This window comes from Pipistrellus kuhlii, unplaced genomic scaffold (genome assembly GCF_014108245.1).
Source record: "Pipistrellus kuhlii isolate mPipKuh1 unplaced genomic scaffold, mPipKuh1.p scaffold_m20_p_14, whole genome shotgun sequence".
Classification (NCBI taxonomy): domain Eukaryota; kingdom Metazoa; phylum Chordata; class Mammalia; order Chiroptera; family Vespertilionidae; genus Pipistrellus; species Pipistrellus kuhlii.
The window spans coordinates 5,221,050-5,239,467 of NW_023425449.1; the positions used below are offsets into that span (position 1 = coordinate 5,221,050).

The 18,418-nt window shown below is 44.9% G+C and overlaps 2 protein-coding genes across 5 annotated transcripts in view; one reads left to right on the forward strand and one right to left on the reverse strand.

Moving 5' to 3' along the window:
- Positions 1 to 333: 333 nt before the first annotated feature.
- LOC123652332 (neural Wiskott-Aldrich syndrome protein-like) lies at positions 334 to 15,190 on the reverse strand. Its single transcript, XM_045581591.1, has 5 exons — positions 15,091 to 15,190; positions 14,486 to 14,547; positions 3,011 to 3,990; positions 2,091 to 2,267; positions 334 to 520 (listed from the first exon to the last, which is right to left on the reverse strand). The coding sequence occupies exons 1-4, from the start codon at positions 15,188 to 15,190 to the stop codon at positions 2,225 to 2,227; spliced, it is 1,185 nt and encodes a 394-aa protein (XP_045437547.1). The 3' UTR covers positions 334 to 520; positions 2,091 to 2,224.
- The window catches only part of PCMTD1 (protein-L-isoaspartate (D-aspartate) O-methyltransferase domain containing 1), a 43,009-nt gene continuing 27,977 nt past the window's right edge, over positions 3,387 to 18,418 (forward strand). The window contains exon 1 of one of the 4 annotated variants that reach the window (XM_036437565.2): positions 3,387 to 3,518. The gene's annotated coding sequence lies outside the window, so the exon portion shown is untranslated. Of the gene's footprint in view, positions 3,519 to 13,596; positions 13,769 to 14,269; positions 14,367 to 16,168; positions 16,194 to 18,418 lie in introns of those variants that run through there. The other 3 variants (XM_036437566.2, XM_036437567.1, XM_036437568.2) reach the window with 3 other exon arrangements.

An 18,418-nucleotide genomic window follows, 5' to 3' on the forward strand; every position in this document is an offset into this window, starting at 1 on the left:
CGATGGACCGATAATTACAGGAATAAATTGTCTGTGGGCTATCTAAATGAATCAAAATCTAAAGAAAACTCTAAGCGATTCTAGGTTATGGAATAATTTCCATTCAACAAATGCAAATTAACAACGTGGCAGACACTGTACTACCCTGTTTCCCCGAAAATAAGACAGTGTCTTATATTAATTTTCTCCCAAAGGTGCGCTAGGTCTTATTTTCAGGGGATGTTTTATCTTTCCATGTGCTAGGTCTTATTTTCGGAGGATGTCTTATTTTCGGGGAAACACGGTATGCACTGGAGAGCATCAGTGAACACAAGAAGCATGACCAGACTTTGTGGATTACAAATTAGGAGACACGCACTCACCAGAAGTAAATCATGCATGAAAGATGCTAAATGGAGGCATAATCATAAACGGTCAGAAGGTGGAGATGGGGTGGCCTCATGGGATGTGTCACTGGAAGATACATAGTCGATGGCTTTTTTGCTACTCAACTACTTCCACACAAGAACAGTACTTGGTCCTGTTTATTAACAAAATACTTATTAAAACAGTCTTATTAAAAATGATCTGTGGTCAACTTTAATGCTATAGAGGAAAAAGAGAAAAAAGCCTTAGAACTCTGAAAAATTGCTATAGCAGAATGGAGAAACGAAACACATTAAGAAATGAAGAAAACTGGGGAAAGGCTGCAGCGGTCCAGTTTAGCTGTTTTCCTCGTTTAACCATTTCTACTCATTGTGCTTATGGCAAGATATTTTCAAGGGCTAAAATGTCTGCTTGGAATAGCAGAAAGCTGCTAATTCTTATAATCCTAATAAAATTGTTATATGACCCGGTCACGGTTAGGAATGCCCTGGGACCAAGCAAAGAGACAAAGAATCCACAACCACCAGCTCTAATCCACAAGCTTTTGCAGTGAGCAGCAACTGTCTTGTTTGCAAGTGATTTTGTTATTTCAGCTTTGATGTAGCTTGCATGTGCTTTTAGGAATATATGAATTAAACACTTGCAAATAATCAACTACGGTGAGAATCAGGAACCTGGGCATCAAGAATGTGGTAACCAATTCTAATTTACCTTACACAACCCATGAAGTGCAGCTAGCCTATAATCACTAACACATCTGAAAATCAAAACCCAACAGTATGCAAGTAACGCAACCCTACTAAGCGGCACAAACACATTAGGGAATAGGAGAGCAGAATGCTGACCCCCAAGTTACAGTACTTTACGGGAAGACACCCTGCTTTCTATGCACACTACCACTCACTCTTCAAAGTACGAACAGCCCGTTTACTGACGAGGTTCACTGGCACAGCATTTTCCAGCTCTCCTGACACTGTCTTCATCCCTCTTCTCACCCTTCTGTCCCTCCTCCTCAAAAACTTTTCCTTCTGGTCACTGTCTATGGGATGTTTAAACAAGCTGCGAGAAACTTACTCGGTACACACCACCTTCATGGACCAGAGGTACTCCATTTATTGGGTGAACATACGTTAGCCGGGAGGCCAAAAGGGCCAAGCCAGAACCCGGGCCCAGTGGATACTTAGAAAAGCTGTGAAGCTGAGGCCACGCAGGAAGACGCGCAGCCAATGGGAGACACTTACTCAAGATAAAACTGAGAAAGATCCTTGTCTCTCCTATACAGACAGTCCTTGGGTTACATCAGACTCGACATAACGTTGTTTCGTGATTCCCTCGTCATCTCCCACATATATATATATATAAAAAAGAGTTCCCATCATTTTGAAGTATGTACATGTTTTTTATTATTGATGTTTTGTATTGTTGATGTTTTTTATTATTTACAAGTAAAGGTCAGGAATTATTCTTTCTTTTAAATGTTTTCTACTGTGTCACTTTATTACTGCTGAGTATGGGCTCCATGTGAGTGACGTAGATGCTTTCCCTAACCTGAGGACCTCGTGTATAATGAAAGGGTAATATACAAATTGACCGACCAGCGGAAAGACCGGTCACTATTACGTGCACTGACCACCAGGTGGCAGACGCTCAATGCAAGAGCTGCTCCCTGGTGGTCAGTGCAACTGGGCCTCTAATATTTAGATAAACTGGTAAACATTGCCAACCTGAGAAACATTCCAAGCTGGGAAGAATTTCTGTGAGTTTCTTCGAGCCAAACGGTGGACCACTGCCAGGAAGCACAATCTCAAGGGGTTGAGAGAATGGTCCAAAGGGTATCGCACCTTCCATCATGTACACATCACCATGGAGAGAGATGACCCAGGTGGATTACATCCAAGCCACTGGTGGGAGAGAGCAAAGCGGGAACACCTCTGCGATTGGATAAAAAGCAAAATACCAATAATAGAAACAGCCGAAACAGACTTGGCTCAGTGGACAGAGCTTCGGCCTGCAGACTGAAGGGTCCCGGGTTCGATTCCTGTCAAGGGCATGTACCTTGGTTGTGGGCACATCCCCAGTTGGGGGTGTGCAAGAGGCAGCTGATCAATGATTCTCTCTCATCCATGTTTCTAACTACTCTATCCCTCTCTCTCTTCCTCTCTGTAAAAAGTCAATAAAATATATATATATAAAAGAAACACATCTTTGACACAGGTGAGTACAGGCTAGCTAACAGTCCGCCATGAAGGAGATAAAACGATGAGAGGGTGGATGGTTTCCACGCCGGCGCATCAGTTGTGCCAGAGGACATGGGGAAAAGGGGAGTTATCAGACATCCCAAAGGAAAGTTATTGTGGATGCAAACCTCAGTAAGACGGGCTTAGCTACGGTAACGACGGAGCTTTGTCCGGGAAGAGTCTAGCCCAGGACCTAACTCCCCACAAGAAACAGCTTTTAGTTTAAAAGTTTTCCCTTCGCCATCCTGGGCGGTTCCTTTCGGGCAGCCGGGCCGCCAGGCACGCCTTCCCGGAGCCCGTCAGGCTTGGCCTGTGGCTCCCTCTCCGCTCCAGCCGTCACGGCGCTCACCCGCCCACAGACACCCGGCCGCCCGCCCGCTCCGCACCCGGGCGGCGTGAGGACGGACCTGCCCCACCGCGGGAGGGCGACCTCCTCCGTCCCCGCCGCGCCGCCGCCGCCGCCGCCGCCGCCGCCCCCGCGGACCACTCCGCCGGGAGCTCCGCACTTCCGGAACCCGCGAGGCTGCCCCTGCTCTCGCGAGATCTGTTCCCCGAGACCGCGCTGCCAGCCCCAGACCCCCCTCGCAAGGCCTCGCGTTGTTTGGGGTCTGAGGGGGCGTGGCGAGCGCCGAGGGGGCGTGGCCGGGATGGGGCGTCCCCGGGCCTTGTTGACATCGGCGCCCTCACCGCCGAGTGGCCGTCGGCGGCGCATGCCCAGGTCTCGGGGACGCGGCTCGGGAGTCCCGGGCGGACTGGCTTCCTCCGCGGCAGGTCCGGGCGCCGCCCCTCCGCGCGGCGGCGTTGGCGGCGGGGTTGGCGGCGGCGGCGGCGGGCGGCTGCCGCGGAGCTCGCGGGGTCCTGGTGCCGGAGCCTGCACGCCGCGGCGGCGGGCCGGACCGGCCGCCTCCGCCGCAGGTAACGCCGCTCCTCCCGGGGGCTCGGCCGCGCGGGTCGGCGTGTCCCGGGCGCCCGGTGCCGTGCGCGGCGGCGGCGGCGGAGCCGGGGCGGGGGAGGCGGGGAGGTCGGCGGCCGGGAGGTGCGGGGAGAGTGTCCGGAGGGGATCGGGGTGTCGGAGGGGCTGTGGGGTCCGGGGCGGTGGCCTCTGAGTGACCCGCTTCGGGACACACAGACCCCGGGACTCGGACCCCGCACCCCCGCGGGCCCTCCGCCGGGGCCTTTTCGGATCCGCCCCGTGACTTTCTGTTGTTTTGATTTGGAAGCGAGCGGATCCGGCCCGGGGAGCCGTGGGGGTTGGGGCCGGGACGGGATGTGAGGGCTGGGGCAGGCACTCACCTTTCCTTACTTTCCGTTTTTGTTTTGTCTTTGATTTTTGTTTTTGATTTTGATTGTTGGAGCGTTTGCTGCTGTTTGAAATCTGGTGCCCGTCCTTAGGGTGTTTGAAAGCCGGCGTGGAGAGAAGCCGTAAGGGGAAGAACCGGAGGGGGAGTAGTTATGCGAAATTCAAGATATTTTTAACTTGCAGTAGTATGTTTTTAAAAAATTGAGAAGTCAGATCCATCTTCTTTAAAATGACACAGGAGAATATGTGGGTACAGAGGAGAAAGTAGGGCTTTACCAAGAGTTAGTGTCTATCCTCCCCGCCCCCGATTATTATTGGCATTTTTTTTTTTTAAGTTACAGAAGTACTTCTACGTGCTTTGTAAGAAAAAAGAAAAAGTCAAGCAGCCAGACAATGAAGACATCGCTTCCCTCTCTCCCTGTCTTTACCTCCCTCTTCCCCGGAGTAACCAGACTTCAAGTGCATTGTGGAGCCATTCGGGGGGTTTTCCGTGCATATGATAAATATGTTTTAAAAATAAAACTGGGCACCTATATACTGCGTGGTTCTTAGTAGCCAACAATCCTCGCAGATATTCTGCCATTTTACCACATACTTCATTTTTTTTTACAAGTTGTATAGCTGTGTTTTTCTAATTGCTGCGTTTCCAATTTTTTCCCTAATCTTTAAAGTTTTTATTTTAAAGAAGAAACTGTAAACCAGTAGTTTGAATCGTGACGTGGTACAACTTTCAGAATGTCTAAGGCCAGATGGGGGATATTTACATATTAGGCAAGTTGAGGAGTAGGTTGCCACCGAGCTGAATGGCAGGTGTAGTTTGCATGAGGCTTGAATGACTTACCTTGATTTTGTTTGTTTGGTTTTGTGTGTGTGTGTGTGTGTGTGTGTGTGTGTGTGTGTGTTTTCCAAAGTAAATTTAAGTTTCTCCTACCGTAGTCAGTTGAAAACAAGTTTAATTCCTTCAACATGGACTGGCTCATGGGTGAAGAAGAGGTGAATTGGAAGGCCAGTGGCTCTGAAGTCTTATTTCAGGCAGGTTACAACAAAACAGAAACCTCACAAAAACAGCCGGGGATTAAATATTTTGTTTCTAGGGAGTAAGCCGTAAATGGAAGGATGATAACGACACTGCTTCCCATGACACAGAAAGCTAGGAGCTCCCCTATTACATTTTGTATTTCTCTGTGCAGACGAGCTGGAGATTTTCTTGATGCAATCACTGACTTGGGAGTTGATTAAAAATGTACTGTGTGCATCTTGGTGCTGGCCTTCAGAGAGAACACAGAACTGAGTAGGATGATCACAAAGAACAGGCTGGTTCCAGCCTGAACTCTTAGGCTCCTTGGTGTAGCGTTTTGGTTATTTGGGGAACTGTTTTTAAAAGGAACCAAAAATATCCATGACATTTCAGTTATTGTTGCTGGTAATACGTTCTTATATGTATTTTCCACAAAAGCATAGGCGGTATTTTCCACATTAGATTAAAAAAAAAAACAGGCTCTGAGAGACTAAACTGCTCAAGGTTCCATTGCCTTTTCTTTCTTTTTTTAAAAATATATTTTATTGATTTTTTTACAGAGAGGAAGGGAGAGAGATAGAGAGTTAGAAACATCGATGAGAGCAAGTCATTGATCAGCTGCCTCTTGTACGCCCCCCACCGGGGATGTGCCCACAACCAAGGTACATGCCCTTGACAGGAATCGAACCCGGGACCCTTCAGTCTGCAGGCCGACGCTCTACCCACTGAGCCAAATCGGTTTCGGCTCCATTGCCTGTTCAGTGGTGGTGGCTGCCTTAGACTTAGGCATACTTCAGCCAAGAACCTGTGTTCTCCCTCTGCCAAGCTGCTTCCTGTTCATGAAGATAATGAAGATTACCTTCCAAAGTTTCCTCCTTTTTTTTTTTTTGGTCGTAAATGTTCCTTACAAAACGGACTCATGGATAAGCTAGTAATAATACTCACTGAAAAAAAATAATAATAACCCAAAGGATAGTGTGAAATTCACATGATCTTTTTCGATGAGGTTTCTGGTGGTGTATTTGTAAAATATTAAATTCCTTGAGCTGATGCCATTAACCAAGACGAAGGCAGATTGTGTTACTTTTTTCTTTTTTCTTTTTTAAATATATTTTATTGATTTATTCACAGAGAGGAAGAGAGAGGGATAGAGAGTTAGAAACATCGATGAGAGAAAATCATCGATCAGCTGCCTCTTGCACACCTCCTATTGGAGATGTGCCTGCAACCAAGGTACATGCCCTTGACCGGAATCGAACCCGGGACCTTTCAGTCCGCAGGCCGATGCTCTATCCACTGAGCCAAACCGGTTCCGGCCAGATTGGGTTACTTTTAGTCACTTGGCTTGAGGCCCTGGCAAATTTTGGGTGTGATAGTAATTTGTATCTCGTACAGGTACTTTTGTTCCTTACTAAACATCATCGAGCCGAAACCAGTTTGGCTCAGTGGATAGAGCGTCGGCCTGCGGACTGAAAGGTCCCGGGTTCGATTCCGGTCAAGGGCATGTACCTTGGTTGTGGGCACATTCCCAGTAGGGGATGTGTGGGAGGCAGCTGATCGATGTTTCTCTCTCATGGATGTTTATAACTTTCTATCCCTCTCCCTTGCTCTCTGTAAAAAATCAATGAACTATATTAAAAAATAAAATAAAATAAACATCATGGGGGTTGAGATTGACTACCTTGTGCATACCCCCTACCGAGCCCACAACCTGGGCATGTGCCCTGACCGGGGATTGAATCAGTAACCTCTTGGTTCATGGTTCAAGGGTTAACCACTGGTCCACACTGGCTGAGCTAATCTCAGCCAGTGTGGATAATCTCATTGCATTTAGCCTTTTTTTTTTACGGACCCAATTGCACTCTTGGTAAAGTGTGAACTACTCCGATGAAAAGAAAACAAAGAGGGCCTTACAAATAATGTCTCAAAATGCATCATGACAGACAATAGAGGATGTGTCATAGTATTATGGATTATTGTTCCAGTTTTCCAGCAGGTGTGACAACTGTGTAGTTTAAAGATATATGGCAAATACTGAAGTTTAATAAAGTATGATCGGTGGTAATGTGTACCTGAGAAGAAAAAAATCCACATATAGGAAAATATTTGTTTTGTTATTCTTGGCATTTGCTAAGGATGGTAATTGGATTCACATCTAAATGGCATATCTGCCATCCTTTGTCTCTTGGAAAGCTTACCACTGGGTCTGAGTGGATTTTATATTTGTAGGACACAGAAATGTAAAGAGGTGTCCTTAGAATATTTTAAGATCTATTGACGTGGCTATTGGAGGGCAAGGAAACCAATGCTGTGTAAGTATATTTTCAGAAATTAATGAGAGGTTGTTAAGGCTGATGGGAAGAAATAAAAAGTTTATTTTGGGGACATGTAATCAGGAGTAGCCAAAAGAAGCATCAGGTATGATCTAGAGTGATGTTTTACCAGCTATTGTGATAGTTCATAAAGGACTTGTTTCTTGATGGTTCTCTTTTTAAGGAGAAACTGGTTAAGGTGAAGGAGAAGCTGAAAGACAGGGAGAAAAATCAAAATTGGCTGTCAAAATACACAAAAGGAGAGGATGGTTCTTCAAAAAATGGGTCGTCAATAGAGTCAAATGTGAGGAAGAATGCCAAGGAATATGAGAATTTAAACATCATAGATCTTTGAATTTTGATATACTGAAAAATAAGCTCATTATTACTGTGTTAGCTGAGTCTTGCTGGGGATTGAGTTTAACAATACTCATAAGCTCTGCTCTCACAGTTTCTTCTGTGCTTATGTGGATATGAAAGAATAAAACTGCCTATACTTCAGTGTCATTTTATTCCTTTTAGCAATATCAGGAAGCTCCGACAATATGGTCAGCTAAAATGCTCTCACACAGATTATATGAAAGTCTGCTTCCTAAAGATTCATGTGACTCGGCCAGTGTGCTTAGTGGTTGAGCCTTGACCCATGAACCAAGAGGTTACAGGTTTGATCCCCAGTCAGGGCACATACCCAGGTTGTGGGCCCAGTAGTGGGTATACACCCAGTAGCCAATCAGTGATGTTTATCTGTCATCCATGTTTCTATCCCTCTATCCCACTCCCTTCCTCCCTCTATAAAATCAATAAAACATTTTTTTAAAAGATCCATGTGAAGTTTTGGACTTATTTGAATCTGTCAAAGTTAATAGTTACCACCCAGGGTGGTAATTATGTATTTCTATTATGTCTATTTTTGCATCCTATGTTCTATTATAGTTTAGCCACTTATTAATTCTTGCTTTATTAAATAAAAATAGAATCCTTGCTGTTAGGAATTGGGAATGTTGTATATCTTGGTGATGTGATGGAGGAGACATCTGGGTGGTTTATTTTGGAGTGCTAAATGCAGGATTATACTGGAAGATGCTGGAATCCTAGTTGGCAGTTGAATTGGAAGGGGGTGGGGTGGGTGGGCACTGTGGTTGGTAGTAGCTCATGTGACCTGTTGTCTGCTCTGGGCAGACCTGCACGTGTTTGGAAGTTCTGTGCTGAGAAAGGACCCTGGCTATCTGGAAACTGGTCCCTGGGACTCCGTCCTGTATTAGTGTACTTAACATAGGAAACCTGTGCAGGGGAAAGACTAAGATCCCTTTGTATCTAGAAGGAAACGTCATGGCCTACGAGGTAATACATTTTCTGTGGTTATTTTTGTAATATTGTCTGTTCAAAGACATCATTAAAACTATGAAATAGCTCTGGCTGATGTGGCTCAGCTGGCGGCAGCATCCTCCCATACACCAAAAGGGGGATGGGTTTGCTTCCTCCATAGGGCGAATGTGGGAGGCGACCTGTCAGAGTTTCTCAGCATCAGTGTGTCTGTCTCTCCCCTCCCTCTCCCTCTCTCCCCCTCCCTCTGCCTTTCTGCCTCTCTCCCACCCCTCCCCCTTCCCTTCCTCTCTCTGAAATCAATAAAAAGTAATTTAAAAACAGCAACAAATAAATAAAGCTAAGCAGATTCTTCCTTCAGCAAACTTTCTCCATCTACATCCATTCCTTTTAGTTGCTTGGGTAATGGTTTTTTAACTGTGTGGTGTGACTCCTTTCGTACTTCTATACACGAACAAAAATAATGCACGGTAAGGATGTTAAAAGTCAGAACTCTGTGAGATAAGGAAGAGGTGGTGATGGGATACGGGCAGATAGTGAATGCTCTCGGACTCCTTCAGGCCAGGCGCTGTGAACAAAAGAGTGTTATTGTTTGAAGTGTAACAGCCACTTAGGCTCTATACCTCCTCTAGCAGGTTCTCCTGGCAGAGTCATTTCAGGTTTACCAAGTGGTGCTGTTTTTAGTAGTCTGTATATCTTTGCTTAGTCATTTTTCAGTCAGTCTGTCTATAAGTGGGATTTGAGTGTTTTTTCATAGGCATCAAAAAATAGTTTTTAGATATTTGATAGATATGTCATTTCTTTTTATGCTGGTACCGTATATGTTGCGTGGATCCACATAGTTTAGGTATTTTTTTACACCGGTTTATTTCCACTGACCCATTTCTGAACACCTTTGATTCACCTTTGGTTGCTTATACAGACTAATATTTTTTCTACAAATGATCCTTCTAAGAATAAGTGAGTAAAGTAAAATTATGCTTCTATTGGTATAAATCCTATTGACTTCTGACCAAACTTTTACCTGGGTTGCAGGTTCAGTCCCTAGCCCAGTGGGGCAGATGTGGAAGGCAACCAGTCAATGTCTCTCTCTCACTTGGATGTTTCTCTCTCTCACCCTCCTCCTTCCCTTCCACTCTCTAACAATCAATGGGGAAATAGCCTCCAGTGAGGATTAGCAACATCAACAACAAAAAACACGTACTGTTAGTAAATGCTATTTTACTTTCACAGTTTGACTATAATTTGAAGAGCAATCTAGCTAACGAAATAATTCCTTATATTATTAAAGACCTTTAGTTCTATGAATTCATTTTAGCCAAATTCAATGTAATTTTTAGACATTTGTCTGCAAATACACTAACCATTTAAGAGACTAATTTCCCTCAACAAAGACTATCTATGTGAACTGAAGCTATCCATTGACATTCTCTCCTCAATGTGCCTGTGTCCGATCCTTGCCGGGCCTATGTTGCAGAAGTTCAGTGCAGCCTGGAGGAGGTGCTAAGCTATAATTTAAGAAGCTTTCACAGACATTTTGGTTATTCAATTTGGACTGTTTTCTCCAAATGAGGTTTATTGACTCAAGGAAGCACTAGTGACAAATTAATCCTGTAAACTTAAGGAAAGCCTCCTAGCACTTTAGAGTTTATAGCATTATGATGATAATGATCTGATAACAGTTCACGTTTAAAGACTGTTAAGCTTTCTCTGGCTCATGAGTAAAGATAAGGATAACAATTATTGGTCCTCATAAATGAATGAAACTGTAGTATCATTGTGTACACAGTCATGCATTTCTTAGGTATCGGACTTACAATTCTAGTTCTTATGGTTTCTTTTTTCTGATAATGTGAATATTAGCTATAGTGCATGACATGAGATCTGTGAGTAAGTTTACAATAGCTCTGTGTTATATGAGAAATCTAGAACAAGTGATTTACTCTTTCTTGGTATTTTTTTTTTTCTTCATTTGTATGGGGCAGGAAATATTACCTGACCTGTGTAAATACCAGGGTAATTATGAAATTATATGACTTGATATTAAAACACTTTGAGTAATTAAGACTGATAATATAACTAAATATTTTTAAGATTCAATTATTGATAGATATGTATTTATTGCCATTTTTCTGTTCATATTTTCTTAATATATTTTTATTGATTTCAGAGAGGAAAGGTGAGGGAGAGAGAGAAAGAAACATCAATGATGAGAGAGGATCATTGATTGGCTGCCTCCCTCACAGCCCTCTTGGGAGTCAAGCCCAAAATGTGGACTTGTACCCTGATCAGGAATTGAACCTTGACCTGATTCATAAGTTGACATCCTACCACTGAGCAATACCGGCCAGGCTACTCTTTTTTATCTTTCTTTTTCTTAAGACCCTTTAACATTTCATATAACATGGGATTGGTGGTGATAAACTCCTTCAGCTTTTTCTTGTCCTTTAGTTCTTTATCTGACCTTCAATGCTAAGTGATAGCTTTGCTGGGTAGAGTAATCTTGGTTGTAGGTCCTTACTTTTCAACACTTGGAATAGTTTTTGCCACCCCCTTCTGGCCTGTAAAATTTCTGTTGAGAAATCAGCTGACAATCTTATATGAGCTGGCTTGCATGTAACTAACTGCTTTTCTCTTGCTGCTTTTAAGATTCTCTCTTTGTCTTTACCTTTTTGCATTTTATTTATGATATGTGTCTCTTTGGGTTCATCTTGTTGGGACTCTCACCTTGTTGAAGTTCTCACTACGTTCATTTGACATTTTTTGTAACCAGTATTTTGAACATCTAGTAGATTGCTTGTCTGTATTTTGTTTAGTTCTTTTTTTGGAGTTTTGTTCTGTTCTTTTAGTTGTGACATGTGTCTTTGTCTTCACGTTTTGGCAGCCTCCCTGTGCTTGTTTCTGGGTATTAGGTAGAGCTGCTACATCACCAAGGCTTGGCAGAGTGTCCTAATGTGGTGGCGTCCTCCCCAACCACCCAGCCTGGGCACTTGAGGCAAGGACTCGCTGCACCGGTACTCTGGGCCCCCTGAGTCCGCCCTTTGAGGGTGTCACTTGTGGGGGTGGTTGGCTGGTGGTTTGACACGATTTGAAGTTGTTTACTGGGGATGCTGGTTCTGGGGTCTCCCAGGGGCTGCCGGATAAGACCCATAGAAGGCTTGGTTCTTCCCTGGGCCCCTGGCATAAGCTACAGAGTGGTCTGCAGATAGATGGCTACTACTTGTGCTGGCTGGCGTGGAAGTGCCCAGAGAGGCCACACTGTGAACCAAGGCAGGCTGCCACTATGCCAGGCCTGGGGCCGCTTAGGGAGAGGCCTGGGCACACTGAGGCCAGATGCTCTGTGTTTGAGAGATTTTAGGAAAATCTGAAGTGTGAGCCAAGACACACACTGCACGAAAAAGACACCAAAAACAGCTTGGGTAGGCCTGAGAGTTGGGAGCTGCAGGACAGACGGGATGAGTCAGGTTGATGGAGCCTCAGATACGGCCCCCGCCTGCCAGCTCTGCAGGGGAAAGGCTCATCAAAGGAACAACGGTCTCTGCCAGCACTTCTGTCTTGGAGAAGGCTGCTCTCCAGCTTTCCCCTGATGCTGGACAACTCAGTCCTCCCTGTGTGTCTCTGATGCCCTTTAGGCTGCCGCCTGAACACTGGAGTGAGTCTGCGTGGACCCTTTAGGACAGACTGCCTGGGCCTCCAGCAGCTCCTCTGCCACCTCCTTCCTCAGTCCCCACTCGTTTTTACCACCAGAAGTTATGGGGCTTCTCTTCCTGACCCTGGAACCCTGGTCTGGGGGGGCTAGTGTGAGGCTGGGACCCCGTGCTCCTCAGGGGGGATCTTCACAGCTGAGAAAACCCTTTTGATTTTTTATCCACCACTTGGTGTGTGACCAGCCTGGTCAACATTTCTGTCCCTCCTACCAGTCTCCATGTAGCTTCTTTTCATCCCTAGTGGTAGGACTTCTGTTCAACTGGATTTCAGGCCGCTCTGCAGGATGGGTGTTCTGTGGTTTAGCTGTCATTCTGATGTGGTGTTGGGAGGACTCGGATACTCTTCTTACCCACGCTGCCATTTTGACTGGAGGTCAGTCTTGGCAGCTTTTGGCATGTGAGTAGTGAGCCTTAGTTCAGCCCGTTCTTTCCTTTTCTTTTGTTACTCTATACCCCATGTGTCAAACACAAGGCCCGCGGGCCAAATCCGTCCCGCCAGGCCTTGCAATGTGGCCCGCACCACGCTATCATCACTGCACTCCGCTGCGTTTCCATCACAGTGACAGTTTATGACTGCTCAGTAAACCATTCGGCCCGCGATTTAGGCTGGATTTTAGATTTTGGCCCCTTCTCTGATTGAGTTCGACACCCCTACTCTATACAGATGACATTTAAAAATATATATATATTTTATTGATTTTTTACAGAGAGGAAGAGAGAGGGATAGAGAGTTAGAAACATCGATGAGAGAGAATCCTCGATCAGCTGCCTCTTGCACACCCCCTACTGGGGATGTGCCCGCAACCAACGTACATGCCCTTGACCGGAATCGAACCCGAGACCTTTCAGTCCGCAGGCCGACGCTCTATCCACTGAGCCAAACCGGTTTCGGCTATACAGATGACACTTGAACAAGACAGATTTGAAGTGAATGGTCAACTTACATGTGGTGTGTGTGTGTGTGTTTTTTTTCCTGTAAATACATACAGTATTGTCAATGTACTGTCTCTTCCTTATGATTTTTTAATAACACTTTTCTCAGGCTTAACTTATAAGAATACTGTATAAAATACATATAGCATACAATGTATGTGTTGATGGTTATTGGTAAGGCGTCTGGTCAACTGTAAACTATCGGTAGTTAATCTGGGGGAAGTGAAAAGTTACATGTGGATTTTTGACTGTGGGAGCCAGTAGGGTGGGGGCCAGCCCCCTCTCCTCTGGGTGGTTCAGATGTCACCTGTATTCATGTTTCACCATATCTGTTTGTCATCATCCAGGAAACATGTCCCCCTCTTAGTTGCCTGGTTCTCCCCGGCTCCCATGCCAGGGCTGATGGAGGATGAGGAAGAAAGACCCTGTGGCCGTGCCCTCACACAGTGCGTTCTCCTGGGGCCACCAGTCCCTTTCGCCCAAAGCTGGTGAGCTCTGCCCTCACCTCTAAGGAGAAAGGAGCAGCCAGGAGCAGGGGGCTGCCTGCCGCTGGTTGCTAGGAGGGAAGGCAAGTCAGTCAGCATTGGCTCTGTTCTGCTCCGGGACATCTGTCTGCCATCTGCTTGCTTCCCACCTCCTCTGACTGGTCTTTAACCTTCCACACAACCTCCCGAAGCTGCTGGAAAGACAGTGTCAGATTGAACTAGGTTTTGGGTAGTTCTTTCCTAAAACAAACACACTAAATCCACACCTCTGATTTCCAGAGAATAGCAAGCAATTTTTGGAACACTTCACATCATTTCAAATGAGCTCATGTGAATACGCCTTTTGTTTGTCACTCCATTCCAAACACACGTAAGAGAGAGAATGGCAAGCCATGAAATTGTGTTCTGTGAGTAAACATGACAACTTCCTTCTCAGACATAATAGCAACTGCTTCAGCCTTTGCCCTTTATTCTGACCCCTTTTCTTGTTCTGGCTTTCCCTTTTCTTGTTTTCCTCAGATTCGCTGTTTTGCTTTTATTGCTTAATGCAGGACTTCACACCCCTCACAGTTTTTTCTTTTCTGTTAGGAAAATGGCAGGAGTGTGGCAGGAAAAAAAAAAATTGGCAGAAATAACAAATGCCAACAAGGCGTTTCCTAGATAACAAACTCAGCCGTATTCAAATGTGCGTTTGATGCTGAAATCAGAGGGAAAGCAGAGCCACAGGGAGCCCATGGGATCAGAACTTAGCTCTTCACGTCACAGGGTTGGAAATGGCAGCCGGAGAGCTGCCCAGGGCCACACAGCGAAGTTATCAGCGGGAGCAAGGCTAGACCTTGGTCCGTTGGCTTGTTTTCGGTACTTTTCTGTAACGGAGATAGCATTATCGCAGAATTCACAAATAGCAAACACTTCCATGACCTAATGCTGTGATGGTTTTTAAAAGAATTGCTTGCTTTAGTTTCATAGAAAATGAAATCATTTTCACAATTGTTGAATTGTCAAAATGTTCACTCTAGATTTTAACTTGCAAACTCTTCGTAAATATTGATTATATATCAATTCAAACTCCCTTTGTACAGCATCTGGGGACTGGTTACACTATCCTGGTGTGCCGCTGTGGTAGGATATCAGACCTCTGGATTTTGGAAGAATTTTTGATGGCATGAAGTAATGCATATAAGTGGAGGACTGAAATAATGTATATAGTACTAGAGGCCCGGTGCACGGAATTCGTGCAAGAGCAGGCCTCTCTTCCCCTTCCCCTGGCCGATGGCAGGCTTCCCTCTGGCACCTGAACCCCAGCTTCCCTCCAGCCGCCCCAGAAACCCGGGACCGGGCTTTCCTCTGGCCGCTGGCTGTCTCCTAGAGGAAGTCCAAGTTCAGTGTGCATGAGGCCGTGAACTTACCTGGCTCCTCCACTTCGTTCTTCAGCCTCGCAACCACTGCTTTCTGTCTGTGCTTCACCTCGCAGTCCTGTTTGTAGTGTCTTGAATGGGCATATGTCATCTTGCCTCCGTGTCTCTGTATGTCCTTCTGTGCTTACCAAGGCTTCATTTTCTCTAGAAAAGTCTTTCAGTCCTTTCATTCCCACTCCCGCCTCCCACATGTTTGGGCTAGGTACCCCTTAACAGCCTTATACAATTCTACCGTGGCTCCACTCATCCTGTTTTATAATTATTCATGTTAACTGTTCTCCAGATGTGGCCTAGGGCCCCGGAGGCCTCCTAAAATAATAGAGGTCAAGGACTGGGTTTTCTACTGTAACTTCTGAAAACAGCTAATGTTGTGCAAACCATTAGGGCTTGTGAGGAGTGCAGCCCTGGGACTTACTCTCAACACAACAGCAGTTTAGCAGCTAGAACAGAGGCAATCTTAGTGAAAATTTTAGCACAGCTAAACCTTTCCTGGGATTTGCACTTATGCACAGCTGTAAACCCTTGGGCTCATCTTTTTCATATGAGATTTAAGATTTAGGCTCGGGAATAGTTTGCCTATGGGTATCATTTTCATCAAAATTTTAAAATCTGAACCTGGATATAGCCTTTATTAGTCTGTTTTAATTCAGGGAAAATGTCTTAGCTTTTTTTTTCCCGTCTGCATTTATAGCTCCTCCAGATTACTTGTACTGTACCTGCATCTAACTGCCATATCTATTTATCATCTATCTATACCTACATGCACACATACATACATAATTCCCAGGCTAAGGTATCTCTTTAATAGTGGTAGCTTGTTCTTTCCTATCACTTCCAACACATGAAGCCACCACAACTTCCTCATTATCTCCACCACATTACCCTATATACAAAATACATGAGCAAATCTGTGTTAAAGAAACATGCCTTGTAGCTGATTGTGCCTCCTATGCCAGGAAGCCCTTCCCGACCAACCACCTCCCTCCTGCCTATCCTTGCAGCTTTCTGTTCAGATCTGTTTTTCCTGCGAGGCTAGCCAGAAAGAAGTCCAGGAGAACTGGTTTCACAGTTTGGCACTGCTCCTTGTTGACAAGGTGGTTTTCTTTTCCAGCCCTCTGAGTACCTGGCCTCAGGTCTATTGTAACAGGTCTGAAACCCAGAGTACACTGCACTTTCTGCAGTGGAAATGTAATTCTCTCCTTCGTTAACATCTGTGACTGGCCACGCTCTGCTGCCCATAGTAGATGTTCTTAAGTTAGAGTAGACTCATGGATCTCTTAACTCAGTGTCGTTCTGAAATTATATGCAAAACTTTTGATTTATCTTTTAATAGAGAGAGGGGATGTAATATAATCAGACTTTAGAAAGGGTCCAGCGCTTCCCCCCAAAAAAACCCCAAAAAACAAAACAACAGCAACAACAAAAACCCAACTGGCCTCTAGGAGCAAGTTCTTAAGGTGCTGAATAGTACCCAAATGCTTATAATTTCCAAAAAAATACATCTGCTCTCTTGCTTTAAATACCAATTTCTTTCTCAACTCATCACTTTGTTAATCCTTTAAAAGTATTACATGAATCACGCCTTTAGGAAGCATCCTTGACTCCTGGAGTCAGTTTCTGCTTTGGGTTTCTCTGGGCTCCTGAGGCGGTGGTCACACGCAGTGTAGCGTAGCGCTCCCTACCTCTACAGGTGGCTCCTCACTTGAAAACGGGCATGTGAGCCTTCCTTATAGGCTTAGTACAGTGTCTGCCAGCCAATGGTGGTAGTTCTTGTTTGCTTGATTCCTCCTCTTGCCTTTCTCACCCAGTATGCGAGCTTCTGTATTGTAAAGTCAGTGTTTTTTGTCTTGCTGTGATAATTTTGGATAGATCAGAGTTCAGGAATTCAGTGGAACCTGAGAAAGACCTGGTCATTCTTCAGTCCTAGAACCAAGCAAGAGGGATAGCTTTTCAGACTAATAAATTATGGCCCTGGCCAGTGTGGCTCAATTGGTTGGCGCATCATCTCATGTCCTAAGGGTCGAGGGTTCGATTCCCGGGGTCAGGGCACAAGCCCAGGTTGCAGGTTTAACCCTCGGTTGTGGCGTGTGCAGAAGCAGTCAATGGATGTTTCTCACATCAATGTTTCTCTGTTTTCCTCCCTCGCCCTTCATCTCTTTCTAGAATCATATCCCAGGGGAGAATTTAAAAAAAAACAAAACAAAACAAAAAAAAAAACGAGTAAAATTATGGCATTTCCAGTACAGCCATTTGTTTAATGTTTTTGGTTAGTCAGAATTATAAAATCCTTATAAAATCCTCAGGCATGCGCCGCACTGGAGACTGGCAGGAATCAATCTGTTTAGCCTTTTTTCCTTTAATCTCAGGAAGACATTCATTCTCTGAGTAGCAGATGAAAAAGCTAATGTTTAGAGGCCCCGTCTTTAAAAAAACACACACAAAAAACCCTTAAATGCCAGACTGGCACTCAGTGAGTTGATATGCTTGAGTTACAAAAGGACCTCTTAAAGGACCCGCAGATTGGCACCTCCGATGGCACCGTATGCCACGAAATAACACTCCTGCAGGAGAATGGTGCCGTAAGCCCTTGTGCTTTTAAAGGGATTTCTTTCTTTGATTATGAGGGCATTGAAGTCATCCAAGTTTGTGTGAGTTAGAATAAGTTCAATAGGAATGTGATGCCAATTCACGGTGTTCCCTCGCAGAAAGTTTAAGGGGTCCTAAGAAAAGAGAAGGGGGACACAGACAGACATGGCAGGCTCTGTAAGGAGGCCGCCCCAGGAGGGCTGGAGCACCTGGTGGCTGGGTCTGAGGATCCCGAGAAGTTCGAGACCCGATTGCTTTTCTTCTCTCAAGTCGAGAGTCAGGGTTGGCTTGGCCAGAGTTGGCTGACATGACTTGTTTTTGGCCATGGGTATTTCATTTCTCACTGCCCTCTCTCCTGAGTTACTAATTCAGAAATTGATATATGAATTTAGTTATTAACTATAATTTAACGAAACTTAAGTTGTATATTCAGTAACATGTATTGACATTTTTATTCCATTGAGATGCAATTATGTTTCATTCAGAGATACTGAGTTTGACTTATTAAAAAAGTTCTTTGTGTATGTATGTACCGTGTTTCCCCAAAAATAAGACATCCTCTGAAAATAAGACCTACTTACGGGTTTCCTTCTGAGTGAAATATAAGGCCCCCCCTAGGCTCTGTCTCAGAATGCTATTGCTAAACATGGGAGATTTGGCCCACTGATTCTGAAAGAAATGGAGTCACAAAAAACTCACCAGGAAATTCAGGAATTGGATTGTTATGATGATG